Raw genomic sequence first — 17599 nt, 5'->3', positions numbered from 1 at the left:
CAGATGGAAAAGGATGGTGGAAATAAACAATGACAGGATCTCAGTGAGCAACACTATGGCATGGATCCTACCATGTTGCTCTGAGATTGTGTGGCCCCATATGTGGTGATTCCATTTGGTGGCGCAACTGACTGTGGTGTATCTGACTGGATCGCTCCTCTTCGATCAATTAAACTATCAAAAACAAAAGTAAAGTTAGTAATTGACAATAAAATCTACTTATGGATAAGATTAACAGACTTATTCAAGATTATATGAGAGACTTATAACAGCAAAGTGACCAGTCTTGCAACACATTTGCAGCTGTGATCTCCAGCATCTGCAGACCTCATTTTTTACTCTAACATTAGAATTAGCAAATTATATCTTTCTTTTAGTGTACTTCATGTGTTTTTCAAAAGTAACCATTTAATGCTAATACCATAATGATCTATGACCTAGAAATGCAATTAAGTTAATACAGACAATTCAGGTTGAAATATTCTGAATTTAATCAAATTGATATTTGTGGGCAGAGTGAAGAAGTTCTGAAAAAAAAATCAATATTAATTTGATTTAATTACCTACAAAAATCAGCACTATGAATTAAAGTAAGTTTTCCAAAGAACAAAGTAGCATGGTGCATTAAAATATGTATTCTGCTGTCATGTTTCTGTATTCTTATTTAATAGGATTGGCAGATCTGGCTGTTAAAATACTGCTTTTGAAAGAAAAAAAAGAAAGATCTACACCTGCTTGTCTTTTACTGATTGATGGATATCCTGTTTTGAAATGGAAATCTGTTCCATCAGTGAGCTTTTAATATGAAATCTGTAGCTATGCTGAATAATTGTATGGGTTTGAAACTTTCAGTCCAGCAAGTGATCCAAGAATGAATGTAACCTTTACAAACCTATAACCACATGTATCTTTGATATGATGCTTGTTTGTTCATAAGCCTAATAAGCATCTAAAAGATTATACCCTTATTTCCTTTTTTTTTTCGGTCTGGTATCAATGATATTGAATTTGAATTCAGGGTTTTCTTATAATGTTAATATTAGAGGTTTAAGCATTTTCCAATAATATTTTAAAACAAATTCCATTACTATTACATGGCTCCTGAGAACTGGATGAGTTGCTATGTAAGATACATGGAGATCACCGTTTGGCATGGAGGTATAGAGATGCCTCGGGTTGTATTGAAAATGTGAGATGGGAATGGAAAATGAGATGGCACAGGGGAATGTGACGGGTGTGGATTGGCATCAGGAAATGCAAGATGGCATGGCATGAGTAGTGTGGTTTAGCGAGCCCTTAAATTGTTGGAGAACAAAGGACTTCTGACTGGCCATTCTCTGCATCCATACTACTCATGAACTCTATTGCAGCTTGCTAACCTGACCCTTGAACAAAAAGAGATTAAATTTCTTGGAAGAACACATATGGTTTCGGCGTGCATTTTGTGAGCTGTGGTAATGTGGAAGTCTGGTTTTCCACGGGAAGATTTGTCCCAGTAAAGTAGAACTACAGTATTTTAGTTCACTGACATGCATAAAAATATTTGTAATTAACAATTAGATTTCTTTTAGAAAGCTGATTCATGTTTGTAAAAATTAATTGTACTCTTAAGTAAATGCTATACAGAGCTAGTCCACCATGTGGAAACATAACAATATAATTATACATGTTGAATTCATTTGAGGATTTAAAAAAGAACTCTTCATATAAATCCAAGTTTTATTCAATTAATATTCCTTATTGTGTTGAAAGGGAAAGAAACAATGGAAGGAAATCTCTGAACAACGATTTATTGCCCATCACAATCATTTCCCACCTCGGTGGCAATGGCCCACACAAAGCTGCACAACAATTTGTGAAGATATTTCCATAGCTATATGGATTGTAATTATCTTTGCTTCTTTTGTTTGACCAGGATCCTTTAATCTGCAAGGACAAAATTAAAACCAACCATTAAGAATAGTTCACACAAAGCATTTAATTTTCAACAAACTGGATCTAAACACTTAAAGAAGTCTCAATAATTTTAACCTTTGTACCCTTCAATTTCACTTTTTAATAGAAACATGAAATTTACCACTGCAAAATGACTTAATAAATTGAAGTAATTGCTGCCAACTATAAAATTTATGCCATAGCAGGTAAATCAACGAGTATGAAGTACTAACATCAGTTCTTTCAAATAACATATTGAACTATAGCAGTAAGTGTTGAAGCAAATGTATGCAATCCCAACAAAGCTAATTTGAAAAGCAAATTTCAAGCAGTATGTGACAACCCTTATCAGACAAATACTTTTAAGCTTCTAATTTTCACTTTGGATTCAATTTTGTTCAAGACCTTGCCTTAATGATTAATCATTGAGAGTGCAGTGTCAGTAACATTATGACAAAATATAAGATTAACAGATTTTCTGCCCTCTTATAAGGATATATCATATTAACCAATGCATAGGAACCAAACCTGTGCATTTACATTACTTACATACAATGACTTGCTGAAAAAGATCTTTGGTCCATTAAGCTCAACCTGACTACCTGACATTAGTATACTTTTATACTCCTTTATATGATTTATCTACCTTTTATTACAGAACAGATATGTCCAAAGTACAATATGATGCAGCCTTTTAGTTGAAATAAAAATGTAGAAACTGGATTTGTCCAATCAATGCTAGACATTAGACCTGATCACAATGCTCATTTCAGAATATTTTAAGCCTGTATTCAGGACAGCACTTCAATTATTTGACTTGTATTATCGATGTCAGCTAAATATTCTACTTGTCTATAATTGTTTTCTTTCACATTAGTTCTTAATCACATTATAAGCTGATATATTTTAATGCTCATTCTTGATATTTGCTTAAACTATTTTCTTTGCATGTAATGAAACAAATACTTACATCTTCATTTGTTGTCTGATTTGAGCTGATTAGGTATGTGTGAAATCCTGACAGGCCAAGAATCGACCAAACAGAGAAGAAACAAACAACTGCTTCCAGCACAGTAACGAGTGAGTCAAGGAATGAAAATGAAATGCATCCAAAAAAGACCTAAGAGGTTAATTCTGTAATTTACCCGGTGAATGTGAAAGTTATCACAACATTTTGTAATTATAACACAGTAAAACAACACAAGGCATTTCTCCAGTAATTTCCAAAAATTTGGCACTGAGCCACGTAAGATGATTTAAGTGAGGTTGGTTAAAGCGTTTGGTGTAAAGAATTGTTTCAAAAAGAAAAGGAAAGATAGAGTGGTTCAGGTAGATTATTTCAGAATTTATGGTCTTGGATAATAAAGGCAGGTCTACCAATAATGGAACACTTAAAATTGAGGACATTCAGCGGGCCATATTGGCAAGAATTCAGAGAGTTGACAATACAGGACATTGTAGGGCTACAGATTATTAAGATTTCACAAGTGGAGTTCGTATAAGGATTTGAAAACAAAAAATAGAATTTTAAAATCAAAATGCTAATTCATAGGTCAGTGAATGAGGACATGGCTGGCAGAGCTTTGGAAAATCTCAAATTTACATTAGCCTGTTGTAAGGCACTTAGCTGCATTAAAATAGTAAAGTCTGGAGATAAGACAGGTAAGGGTGAGGGTTCATTAGCAAGGGAGTAGTAATATGGCAGAGCAATGAGATGTTGTGGAGGTGGAAATAGATATTTTCAGTGATTGTACTGTATGTGGTCCAAATCTCATCTTGGGGTGGAACAGGGCATCAATGTGACGAACAATTATCGAACTGCGGTCAGAGGAGAATTTCTCACAAACCTGTTTCTCTTGAATTGTCTGCACTATTTTCTCAGATGACCAGTGCTGACTACTTGTGAATCTGCAACCTCCACCAGTACGTAGATAAGGGTTTTCTAAGGTAGTTTGCTGCTGCCAATCCTGCTTTGTCTTGAGCCTATCTGGTGATTACTAGTAGAGGATGCAACACCATAGAAATCAGAAAAGGTATTATTCTTAGATAACAAGAAGGTGTATTGCATGATAGCAATTAGTACAACTACATTTGATCATGCATGTTCGCTAAGACCTTAAGCAAGCTGGTAAAGAGACAATTGATCTGATTAACTTGATTTATTATTGCCACATATATCTAGGTACAGTAAAAAGTTTTGTTTTGTGTGCAGTACAGGCAGATCATAACATCCAAAGATCATGGGGTGATTGAACAGAGCAAGGAACACAAAGTTATATGCTCCTTCTTAAAATGAGTAGATTCCTTGACTCCACTGACAGAGGTAACCAGGAGGCCCCAATTCTTCCAAAAAAAGGTTGAGATCATAATAGTATGAGGAGCAAAGAGGGGCAGGATTTCCTGAGATATGCACCATTTACTTTTTTTAAAACAGTATTATCTGAATCTTATAGGGTCTGAGCAAGGTGGGTTCAGGTGAGATTTTTGGCAGAATCAAACAAGAAGTTCGTCAAGGTTGACCTTAATATCAGGAGTTTCTGGTTTCATCTTTTGTGATTGTGACAACAGCAGTGGTAGTTTGCTAATTAAAATGGATTATTTCTTGTTAAATGTCTTATTGACAAGCCAACTCACCTCATCAGGAAGAAAGAAATCTGAATATCAAACTCACCATACAAGGTAAGCATTGAGAAAACTCAATATGGAGAAAAGTGTGTGTGTATCTGGTGTCTTCAACTTACCACTTGGTTGAAAGGACCTTGCTCAGGCATGCTTAGTGAGCACTAGCCACACCCGCATACATGAACATTCGCATCTGACATATGCCCCAGCTCTAAGAATTCTCATGGTCCATCTCCAATCCATTTAGGATGCATCTGCACTTTAATGCTGCACCAAGAACTACCATTGTAGTGTAACAAGGACACTGTGCTCAAGGACATAAGCTCGTAGGTCATCAACTGGGTCAGGCTGTATCTGTGGACTCTTTACTCGTTTCATAGTGCTCATTCACTTTGACTTCACCTAAATGCTTACATCATGTTTTGAAAAGATTTGTAGCTCAGGTTGAAGTTCTGGATGTAGGTTTGCTCACTGAGCTGGTAGATTCATTTTCAGGCGTTTCATACCATACTAGGCAACATCTTCAGTGAGCCTCCGGACGAAGACTGCTGGTGTTTACTGCTTTCTATTTATATGTTTGGGTTCCTGGGTTGGTGATGTCATTTCCTGTTCTTTTTCTCAGTGGTGGAAAATTGCGTTCAAGTCAATGTGTTTGTTGATAGAGTTCCAGTTGGAATGCCATGCCTATAGGAATTCTCGTGCATGTCTCTGTTTGGCTTGTCCTAGGATGGATGTGTTGTCCCAGTCGAAGTGTGTCCTTCTTTACCTGTACGTAAGGATACTAGTGAGAGAGGGTCATGTCGTTTTGTGGCTAGTTGATGTTTTTGAATCCTGGTGGCTGGTTTGGTGGCTTATTACAGTTCTTGCATGGTATTTTGCAACTGACATTAGTTTTGCTTGATGTCTGTATTGGGTCTTTCAAGTTAATTAGCTGCTGTTTCGGTGTGTTGGTGGGTTATACCATGCCTGCCTTTGCAGTGCCATGTCTTTTTGCACTTTGTACCTCAGCTAGAGATATCAGGTCATCGTCAGCCTGCTGTGCTGTTTAGCACAGGAATAAAGCTTGGAAAGGTCATAATTTTCAGCTGGCTTCAATCAAACAAGGAGTTAAACTTCACTCAGGCGTTCTAAGGACCTGGTTCATGGACTGGACCTTTACCTCCTTTCACTCACTGTCGCATCACTTTTTTGTATTTTGCCCCCTTAGTCAGAGTTACCAGGTTCATATTACTTCTGTCTTACCTTGATATTTAGCAGATGCATACAGGAAGGAAGTTGGCAAGGTTGTCTGCAGGCCTGGGTCATGTTAACCAAGACAGCCTTCACTCAGCAAGTCTCAGACTGTAAGTCAAGAGCAGTCTTCAATATCAGTCCAGAGCTTGGAAATGGTCAGTCAGCCATTTAGGGTGGTCAGAGTCAGGATGCTTTTCACATAATGGATGAATAGCCAAATGACTGTCAATCCACCACTCTACAATAGGTTCTTTTTTTTAAATGCATTTAAATCATCTCATCATTCAATGTTATGTCTACCTGTTCTATTTCTCTGGTAAATACCAAAGCAAAATTATTTACTATTTCTGCCTTCATGCTACCATCCGTGATATTGTCCTGCATGCCTTTTAATGGTATGATATAAACTGAGGTTCCACATATTTTTAATATCATTTATTTTAAGTTTGGATTTTGAATCTTGAGTTAATAATATTTGGTTTTTCTATGTGCTTCAAGTTAGTAAATCTTGTAATTATTTCTGCAGCTGTGGTTATTTCTTATAAGGAAGTTTGCAAGGACATCTTTGGGAGCCAAATGTGTTTTTGTTTACTTTAGGTTTTTGCAACCTAGCTAGATAATCAATTGTACCTCAAATCTCTATGTTTTTTAAGCTAAGGGAAACATCCATAAGTAGACAGAGGGAGACTTGTGTTTCAGTGAAATCATTGCACTAAGATGCATGTATAGAACAGTGGTCTTGAGCAGAGGAGAAACTAGCCAACTAGATTACTTTACAGTAAGAAATTACTGATAGTCCCAGACCAGAAATATTGGGAGAAAGTTGTGTAAAGGATTTGAAGTTAAAATTGTTTAAACTCAGGTGCGTGACAGCTCCAGGAAAACATCTATCAGAGGTTTTTAAAAAAAAATCAGAGGTTGTAATCTTCCAGAGCCATACTTCAATGCCGCGATCAGTGTACTGACACCGACCATTGTATGCAGAACACTGGAGTGGCTGTTCATACTTTAGCCTAGAGGGAACACTGATGAGTACTGTACAAGAATTGATGGGGCACTATCAAGGGATGGTATTTTTAAACTTGTAAAAGAGTGTTTTGGGATTAATGGGATTTTAAATTTACTAAGTATGTAAAACTCAGTAAATAGGTTGGTTTATTCTATTTTATCTTAATTTATTTTGCTTTGAAAGCTTCTGTTCCATTGGGAAAACAAAATATGCAACACTGCATATTTCTCGCTCATTGAGATACCACCTCATTAAAAACAAAACAATGTGATCTAACAAAACAGACTTCAGTTTGGAATCTGACTTGTCCAGTAATAACATCAGCACAGATCAAACGATGGTCACAGAGACAGGCTCTTTGGCCCAAACTAGTCCATGCCAACCAAAATGTCCATCCACGCTAACCCCATTTCCCTGCATTTGACCCATGTCCTTCTATATTTTTTCTATCCATGCATTTGTCCAAATACATTTTAAATGTCGTTAATGTACCTGCCTCAACCACTTCTGCAGGATGTTCATTCCATATTTGTATCACCCTCTGTGTAAATAAGTTGGCCCTCAGGTTCCCTTTTATCCTTTCCCCTATAACTTTAAACTAATGTCCTCTAGTCTTCAATTCCCCAACCCTAGGAAAAAGACTGAACACATTCGCCCTATCCATGCCTCTCATGATCTTATACGCTTCTATAAGATACCCCCCTCAGTCTCCTATGCTGTAAAGAAAAATGTTCGAGCTTGCCCAATCTATCCCTATAACACAGACCGTTGGGTCTTGGCAACATCCTTGTAAACGTCTTCGATACTCTTTCCAGTTTAATAACATTCTTCCTATAGCGAAGTGACCAAAGCTGAACACAGTACTCTAAAAGCCGCCTCACCAACGTCTAGTAGAACTGCAACATAACTTGCCAACTTCTGTACTTCATGCTCTGGCTTAAGGCCAGTGTGCCAAAAGCCTTCTTCACTGCCCTGTCTGTAATTCTACTTTCAGAGAACTGTGAACCTGAATTCCAAGGTCCCTCTGTTCACTACACTCCTTATGGCACTACTATTTACCACGAAACTCCTACCTTGATTTGCAAAATGCAAGACTTATCTATAATAAACTCCATTTGCCATTTCTCGGCACATTTCCCCAGCTGATTTATGTCCTGCTGCAATTTCTGATAACCTGATAATGGGCAGCATGGCGGCTCAGTGGTTAGCACTGCAGCCACCCAGCATCAGGAATTGGGTTCAATTCCAGCCTTGGCGACTGTCTGTGTGGAGTTTGCACGTTCTCCCCATGACTTCGTGGGTTTCCTCCGGGCGCTCAGGTTTCCTCCCACAATCCAAAGGTGAAATGGCTATGCTAAATTGCCCATTGTGTTAGGTGCATTCGTCAAAGGGAAATGGGTCTGGGTGGGTTACTCTTCAGAGGGTCAGTTTGGATTTGTTGGGCTGAAGGGCCTGTTTCCACATTGTAGGGAATCTAATCTAATCTTCCTCACTGTCCACAATATTACCTATTTAGTGGCATCTGCAAACTTACTAATCATGCCATGTACATTCTCATCCAAATCATTGATAGAGATAACAAACAACAATGGGTCCAGCGCCAACTCCTGAAGCACTCCACTAGTCACAGGCCTCCAGTTCAACAAGCATCCTTTCACTATTACTCTCTGTATCCTTACCATCAAGCCAATTGTTTGTACCTAATTTGCCAGCTCCCTCTGGAATCCTTGCAATCTAACCTTCCAGAGCAGCTGATCATGTGGAACCTTATCAAGGGTTTATTGAAACCTATTTAAACTACGATTACTGCCCTTACCTCATCAAGCTCCTGGTCACTACATCAAAGAACTCTGAACAAATTTGAGAGGCATGATCACCCACGCACAAAAAATGTTGACTATTCCTAATCAAACCTTATCTTTCCAAATGAATGAATATCTCATCTTTCAAAATCTTCTCAAGTAACTTACCTATCACAGATGTCCGGCTTACTGGTCTACAATCCCAGGTTTTTCTTTGCAGCCCATTTTTAATAAGGGCACAACATTTGCTGGGACCTCACTTGTGACTAACGATGATGTAAACATATCAGCCAGAGCCCTTGCAATTTCTACTCCAGCCTCTCAGTATTCTTGAATATACCTGATCTGGACCATGAGATTTATACACCTTAATACATTCTAATACATCCATCATCTCCTTTACCATGATATGGCTTGTCCCCAAGATATGACCACTAACTTCCCCAAGTTCCCAGTTCTTCATGTCTTTCTCCAGGGTAAACAGAGGGGAAATTTTCATCGAGTACCTAGCCCAGCTCCTATAGTTCCATAAATGTCCACTTTGGTCCTTGACGGGTCCCATTCTCTCTCTAGTGATTTTCTCTCTCTATTCCCATTTACTATTTTATGTTATGATGAAACAAAACTGAAAGAAGCTACAAGTTAACAGTTACATGCAAAGTTTGATCAAATTTTAGATTTTCAACTCATTAACAAAAAAAAATCCCTGAACCATTTTTTGACTAAGTGAATGGACAGGCAATTTGCTGCAAAATCTCTTCCTAACCAAAAGAGGCAAGAACTGGAAGACAATCACTTGCTGAAAAATGTGTTGCTGGAAAAGCGCAGCAGGTCAGGCAACATCCAAGGAGCAGGAGAATTGACGTTTCCAGCAACACATTTTTCAGCTCTGATGTCCAGCATCTGCAGTCCTCCTAGACAATCACTTGCCCCAAAAAGAGAGTCAGGAGGACATTATGTTTCTGAAACAGTGTGAAAGTGCTTGGGAGAGTAGCTTCATAAAGAGCATGAAAGAAAACTTGAACGGCAACTTCATAAACAACAGAATATGCAGCTGCTCAAACAGCACAAAATAGAATGGGGACAGCCATTTCATAAGGAGAAGAACAGTAGTGGTGGGAAATAACGAGAGCCAGGGACCCCTGCAACCTGTCTCCACCTGCCAGAATAGATGTGCAAAGTCACACAAAAACAGGAGGATGATTTCTGGGTATATCTTTCATGTCTCAAAAGCAGAAACTGCTGGAAAATCTAAGCAGGTATGGCAGCAACTGGGAGAGAAATCAGAATTAGCGTTTAGGGCCCAGTGACCCTTCTTCAGAACTGGACTCCTTAGATTAATTACAGAATATCTTCCATGTTTTTTAGTTGGTTAAGTGGTTTGAATTAGGAGAATGTTAAAGAATAGTTAAAAAAAAATCACTTTTAAAATACTTAATATCCATATCAATTAATTAAATAGATTAATTGCAGCTGGGCTGGTGGTGTCATGCAATCCACAATGACTAAATGTAGCAAGTGTTGGGTGCTGGAGGAACTGTTTTTAGTTGAGCTGGTGTCTGAGCTGTGAACATAACAAAGTGGGGGGGGGAAGAGGAGGAGAGAAAGAGAGGTACTTGGACACTGTGTTTCGGGGGCAGTCACACTCCTTAGATTAATTACATTAAGTCAGATGTGTGTCAGGCAAAAGGGGTATAGGGGTGGTGTGACTGTGAGTGAAACAGGGACAGGAATCCAGAATTCAGCTTTGGAGGAACCTCAGGCATTTCCCACGTCCAACAAGTATGAAATTCTTGGTCCCAGGGTGGACAATGACATAGAATGTAAGAAGGATGAGTGAATTGACTGCAACATATGACACAGACTGCCATTCAAGATTTTTCTGGTGGGGACAAGTGGAAGGAAAAGAGAACTGTAGAAGTAACATTCAGCATAGTGAGGGAAATAGATATTGTTCTCTGCAGCAAACCCACAATCACTTCTACCTAGAAGAGAAGGGCAGCAGACACATGGGGATACCACCATCTGCAAGCTCCCCTTCAAGTTATTCACCTTGTGACTTTCCTTCCCTGTCACTGGGTCAAAACCTGAAATTCCCTCCCTTAGGAGATTGTGGGTCTTCTTATAGTCTCCAGTAGTTAAGGAGGCAGCTCATCACCACCTTCTCGAGAGCAAACAGTAAATGCTGACCAATATCCCGTGAGTGAATTAAAATAAAAATCAGATGGGTATGCTGATCTGAAATGGGACAAGCATCCTTGTGGTGAGGTTTTCTGATGCTACTGGGGGGGGGTTAAACTTATTTGCCTAAGATCCTGAGAGACGGTTCAAGATTATTGGGAGATACATAGCCAATCCCTCTATGGCCACAGGAGAGCGCTAGAGGGCTAGAAGACAGCCAACGTGGTATTGTTATTCAAGAACGGACCCAAGATACTACAGTCCAGCCAGTCTAACCTCCGTCTTGGGGAAACTATTGAAAACAATTCTGAGGGATAGAATTAGTCTGCACTTAAATAGTAAGAATGCCTCATTCTTTTGAGCTCTAATGAGTAAAGGTTATCCTACTTAGCTCTTTCTGATAAATCAATCCCTTTAATACATGCGTCAGCTGAGTGAATCTCTTTTTAACTATCGCTAAAGCCAGTACAGAGGAACCTCGATTATCCAAATGAGATGGGCATGCAGTTTTCGTTCGGATAATTGATTCAATGCCTCTCCTCTGGGGCTCAGAGTTTTCTGAAGTTTCCTTTTTCCTCGCTCTGCCTATCCTGCTCCCTTTCTCTGTGTCAGAGTTTGTTCCTGGGCAGATATACACTTGTGTGTAAAAGGCCTACAGCATTGCTGAAGCCTCCCGCTAGTCAGAGTGGACACCAGTAGCAATACTGCTGCCGCCTTTGGGGGATGAGTCTCAGAATAGCACTTACACACACACAGACACACACAGTTTTACTGCAACTTTTGACAAGTTCCACCTTTGCCCTGTACAGGACAATGTTGGAAAGATTATCGAAGAAGGGTTTTTGGGGTACAACCTCTGTGTAGAACTCCAGGGAAAGCATGGGGAGAGAGAGAGGGCGGGAGGTCAGTCATTTGGAGACGGTGTTTAGGCTCCCATCAGTCCAGGACTGTTCTCGGCAGCACTTCAGTACGACGAGTTCTAATCATTGTAGACAAAAGACATGATTAGTGTTGGAAACACGTCTTTGATGTAATGTTTCTATCGGGACCTTGAGCTCTTCGAACATTACAGCACAGTACAGGCCCTTCGGATAATCCGAAATTCGTATAATTGATATTCAGATAATCAAGGTTGGTCGGTTTTTTTTTTAAATACTAGGCGAGGCTGGATAAATGGGACTTTTTGCACCGGATCATAGGAGATTTAGGGGTGACCTTAGGGGCTTGAAAAATCATGAGGGGCATAAAGAAGGTGAAAATCTATCCAAACCAGCCTTTAGAGTTATTGATCATTCATGATCAATAGGTTAAAAATTCCAAAGACTCACAAACCCACGTGGAAACTTTTGAACTCAGTCCCGAATGATTGACCAGTGGGCTGTGCCCATATATTCTAGATTCCCTAACTAGGGGAAAGAATCTCTCAGTGCCTTACCGCATCAACCTCTTCAGAATCTTCTAAGTTTCAATTCCATCACCTCTTATTCTTATAAACTCCAAACAAATGTAATAGCATAAAATACAGGAACAAGAGTGGGCCATCTTACCCCATCAACATGATCCCTATTGATTAAAATCATGGCTGAACTGACTGAGGCCACAATCCCACTTTATGTTCCCCACCACACCGCCACCGTTGTCCCCTCACCAATAGCCTTAACTCCCTTGGAGATCAAAAATCTGCCTTTCACATATTCAATAGCTCAAATTCCCTCAGAAGCAGTGGCCACAACAAGGCAGAAATTAGCATTCACAGTGAGAAATTTGGGTCCTTCGGAAGTATGCTAAACTAAAATTCGGGTGTAAAGAAGGAAGAAGGGCAGTGTAACTGGAATGGACCGGGGTAAGTGTTTAGCACAAAAGATAGCAACAATGCAGATGTTTAAAAATTAGCTCATGACTCACAACAAAGTCATGCAAAAAGGATTCTAGGAACGGGATAATCTAGCCATGCTTAACCAAGGAAATTAAGAATAGTATCAAATGGAAAGAAAAACATAAAGTGGCAAAGATTAGCAGTTAACAGAGGATTTAGAAAGTTTCAAAAACCACAAACAGTGAGAGGGGAAAGTTTAAAGGGTAATGTGAGAGGCAATTTTTTTTTTAAAACACAGAGTAGGTGTGGAACATTATGCCAGGGAAGGTTTGAATTTGAATGATTTATTGTCACTTGCATTTTATAGTGAGTAATACAGTTAAATATAGCGAAAAGCTTCACTGCGATAATGAGTCACCAAACCTCAGCAGCAACACCTGCACTGCCACCAATGCTCCATCACCTCACCATCATCTGCATCGTCACACCAAAATAGGAATAGTCGTACTTTAGGCACCATTTCTTCATCACTGGACCCATCTCACTAACGCTGAGTCCCACACTTAGTCCACACTGTCCCCGCAACACCCATCAGCCCTTGCTCTGCGCGCCGCTGCCACATCGATTACCAGGAATTCCCGCTCTGGCCCGTACCATATCCAAAACCAGGAGTCCTTGGCTCTGGGCCTACTGCAACCAGGAGTCCCTGGCCCTCCCACCCTCCTCAGATATTGTGTGGCCAGTGCCGCCATCTTGAAGAGTCTGCTGCCGTCGCATCCAATCACTGGAGGAGCATTGCCACTGCTGCCGCCGGCCCCAATCAAGGCATCTTTCTTGTCGCCTCCAGTTGCTGGCAAGTGATGCGTCTGCTGCTTCCAATTGCTGGGAAGCTGCCAGCACTCCACGCACAGCCCGCTCTCACTGCCATGCTTATGCCACTTACTAACCCAAAGAAAAAATGCAAGAAAGAGAAAAGAAGAAAGAAACAGATAGGAGTGGATGAGCCCTAGGCGACAGCCTGCACGCAGCTCTGCTACTCTGCTGCCATCTTGGAACTGGAAAAGTTGATGAAAGCAGTTATGATAGCAATATTTAAAAGTCATTTAGATAGACACATGACAGACAAAGATGAGAGGTATTCAGACTGTGTTTTGACAGATGGGATTAGTTCAGAATGGTATCATGGTTGGCACAGATATGATATGCCAGAGCATATGACCAAAAAATAATACAGATAAAAAAAACTTTGATGGTAAACTAGTAAGTAATATCAAAGTGGGGAACAAGTGTTTCTTTCAACGTCAAAAAGAAAGACAGAACAAAGTGAATATAGGTCACTTCGAGAATAGGCCTGGAAAAATAATAATGGGAAATCAAGAAATGGTAGGGGTGTTGAACAAATACTTTGCATCAGTTTTTAAACACTAATAGCATTTCAGAAATACTGAATAGCGCAGGTTGGGGGGGGTTAAGTTGAGAGGAAATACATACACTAAGTATGACTAGAAAACAAGTATTGGGTGAAATTAATGGGGTTAAAGGCTGATAAGTCTCCTGGCTTTGATGGGTGCATTTGAGGATATTAGAGTCAGTAGTTACAGAGAAAGTGTAGTGATCCTCCAAAAATCCTTAGATTCTGGAGAAGTCCCAAAGGATTGGAAAACAGACAAGGAAAAATGCTTATTCAAAAAATAAAAAAGACAAAAATATTTTACTGTAGGCCAGTTAGTTTGAGATCTGTTGTGGTAAAATATTAGAGTCTATTATGAAGGATGTACTAATAAACCATTTAAAAATATAAAACATAGTCAAACAACGTCAGCATGGCTCCACAAAGGGGAAATCATATCTGACAACAAGTAAGATAGATAAAATGGAACCAGTAGCTGTAATATATTTGGATTTCTAAACATTTTGTACAAATATACCCAATTTAAATGTGTCCTTTCATTCCTGCACCTAGCTAGTCCTTCTCTCAAATTTAAAAAACAAAAATAATTTTCTTTTTTTCTCACGTTCCTTTTGCTTTTTTCTCTTTTAATGCAATATTTCTCTTCCAGTACTTAATTTCACTCTAAATACTCTTCCTTCTGTCATTGGGGTGGCGTGGTGACTTAGTGGTTAGTACTGCTGCCACCCAGTGCTAGGGACCCAGGTTCGATTCCAGCCTCGGGCGAGTGACTGTGTGGAATTTATACATTCTCCCCATGTCTGCGTGGGTTTCCTCCCACAGTCCAAACAGGTGCAGGTCAGGTGAATTGGCTATGCTAAATTACCCATAGTGTTAGGTCATAGGAAAATGGGTCTGGGTGGGTTACTCTTCGGAGGGTCAGTGTGGACTTATTGGGCCGAAGGGCCTGTTTCCATACTACAGGGAATCTTGCCTAATCATTCACCGGTTCCCTTCACAATCCTCAAGTCTCATTGGTTAAGCAAGATCTCAGCTACTTCACTGCCTCATTATGCCAGTGCCAAATGCAGTTCCGGCAAATGATAGCACAAAAGTATTTTGCGCTGAAGGAAAGAAACCAACAGAGCACACTGCGAGATGCCTCCGATTTGAGCATAATATGGATACATCTATGCACATTGGAAATCTCAGATTTTAAATGAACATCACTTAAGAAAATTTTTAATTGCATGCATCTAGCATTACGTTACTCAGTGTTTAATGTAATCAGAATTGAAAATATTCAGCAAATAAAGTAAGAAGCATCCAATGATCAATTGAGCAATATCTCATTGCATAAATGAGCTTGGCACAGCACATCACAACACACTCAAAGTAGTTCAAAGATCTCCTCATGATCCGTTCGAATGTGACAGGAAAGGATATCTTGCCGGGCTGTCTTTTAGTGCATTTAGAAATCCTGTCTTCTGAGATCCTAAATAAAATTGTTTAAGTTTATGTTAGATTAAAACAAAATTAAAGTTCACTTGCTTAAAGTTCACTTCACAGCAATGGGTTTATGATAATCTTGTCCAAGCATAAATATTACAGTAAAATGAATAAATATGACTAACAAGCCCACATGTTCTATCCCATATTCTATTCTATGCTGCAAATGTTCTTTCAGATAAGCTACATCCAATCTGCTGTCTCTGTAAAAACATTGTTTAAATCAATGCTCCTACAAATGTGCACATACTTCAGGTTTCTAACATAAACCAACTTTAGCTTTATGGTGCACGATCTGCTCACAAATGCAGCATTGAAAACAACACCTTCTGAATATGTCAACTAAGCAAATATGAAATGCAAAAACAAATAAATTGAAGGTTCCTGAGTGTTCAAAGCCAGGTAACAAGGCTAAGGAATCAGTCCTTATTTAGGGTATTTCTCAGTCCTCTTCTCCGGTTTGCAGATTCAAGTTCTAGAACTATACTTAAAACTTAACACATTTAGAAACAAAGAATAACTAGGTTCAGTAATAAAAAGTGCTGCCATGCCATTGCAATAGAAACAAGGGGTAGTGAATGTTAAAACTGACATTGAAATTTTTATCCAAGTAACTGAAGCATCAATTTAACCAAATAACATTTCCTGAAAGACTAAATAGGGAAAAGTGAATATTGCACAAGTTGTCAGGCAGATCAGAAAAAATGAAAATCCATTATTATTATGAGGCAAAATGACAGCAATTTTACATGTAAAGGAGATCATAGAATTATTACAACACAGGAGGTGGCAATTTGACTCATTACGTCTGTGTTGGTTCTCAATGTACCTAGCACCACTATTCTTTATCTCCATAGTCCTGTAATAATGCTAACGAATCAAATTTCCTCTTGGATACCCAAGAGTCTAGTCTGTTTAAAGTTAAAATTACAATCTGTTTGGGCTAATATTCAAATATAAATCACTGAGAGAACAGAATTAGTCATTGGCCTTTTATTTCAGCTTGGGTACACATTCAGAGTTGATAAGGCTATTAATTGACTCCTCTGTGAATTGTCACTTTAGGAATTGAATTTTGGTTGTTTTACTTCAGTTTGAACACTGTTTGTGCCACAGCATAAAATTGTACAATCAATTTTCCTAATTCATAAAAGAGGCTGATGTAAGAAATAAAACAACCACTCTTTTAGATGAAGAGCTGCAACATTTACATACAAATTCATAAAATATGCAGTCACTCAGTTACAATCAGATATAGTTCAAAGATCCTATTTCAAAGAGCTAAGCGAAATTTTATCAGATGATTTGGAGGTGCCAGTGTTGGATGGGATGGACAAAGTTAGAAATCATAACACCAAGTTGTAGTTCAACATGTTTATTTGAAAGCACTAGCTTTCCACAACTACCTAATGATGAGGTAGCACCTTGAAATCCAGTGCTTTCAAATAAACCTGTTGGACTATAACTTGGTGTTGTGTGATTTTTAAGTTTTATCAGATGAGAACAAGCATTAAGTTCTCTTGCATTCATGTTAATTTAGACCCTGAATAGAATTTGTTTTATTTTCTTCAATATAAATTATTAATATGCTATTAGATCTTAGGAAAAAAGGTAGTATTAATTTTGATTGATAATGTTTCAATATGAACTGCCGCTTCATTGGAAGATTAAATTACTGCAGATGCTAGAATCTGAACTGAAAACATAAAATGCTGGAGATCACAGCTGGTCAGGCAGCATCCAAGGAGAAAAACAAGCTAAAGTTGAGTCGGGATGACTTTTCATGGGGAGAGCTAAACTGAAGTGTAGAGGAGGCAGCATTTATACAATAGTCAGGGGAGGGTGAAGTGTTGCAGAAGCAAGTTGAAATAGTTGATAGTTCAGATTAGATGATCGGAATGTGAGAAGAGCAGAACACTGGTGTGTCTAACCGCCAGACTGGAAAGAACAGACAGAGACACTGGAGTCCAGGGAGGGGAGAGGTGACATGGTGACAGAGAATGTAACATGCGAAGCTAAATGAAAGGGAAGGAATGAGTCCACAAGTTGAAGGTGTTGAAATCAATATTGAACCCAGAAAGTTGTAAAGTGACTAATTTGAA

General features: G+C 39.0%; 1 protein-coding gene across 2 annotated transcripts in view; it reads right to left on the bottom strand.

Moving 5' to 3' along the window:
• zdhhc14 (zinc finger DHHC-type palmitoyltransferase 14) overlaps positions 1 to 17599 on the bottom strand; it is a 193790-nt gene that overhangs the window by 26800 nt on the left and 149391 nt on the right. For both annotated transcript variants that reach the window (XM_060831587.1, XM_060831588.1), the window contains exons 5-8: positions 15435 to 15483; positions 2906 to 3008; positions 1817 to 1926; positions 72 to 174 (exon numbers count right to left, since the gene is read on the bottom strand). In XM_060831587.1, coding sequence (XP_060687570.1) covers positions 72 to 174; positions 1817 to 1926; positions 2906 to 3008; positions 15435 to 15483 — 365 coding nt within the window. The remainder of the gene's footprint in view (positions 1 to 71; positions 175 to 1816; positions 1927 to 2905; positions 3009 to 15434; positions 15484 to 17599) is intronic.

This window comes from Hemiscyllium ocellatum, chromosome 10 (genome assembly GCF_020745735.1).
Source record: "Hemiscyllium ocellatum isolate sHemOce1 chromosome 10, sHemOce1.pat.X.cur, whole genome shotgun sequence".
In the NCBI taxonomy this organism is placed as follows: Eukaryota; Metazoa; Chordata; class Chondrichthyes; order Orectolobiformes; family Hemiscylliidae; genus Hemiscyllium; species Hemiscyllium ocellatum.
Note: the sequence above shows the minus strand (reverse complement) of the source record. Positions and strands in the feature narration are given on the sequence as shown.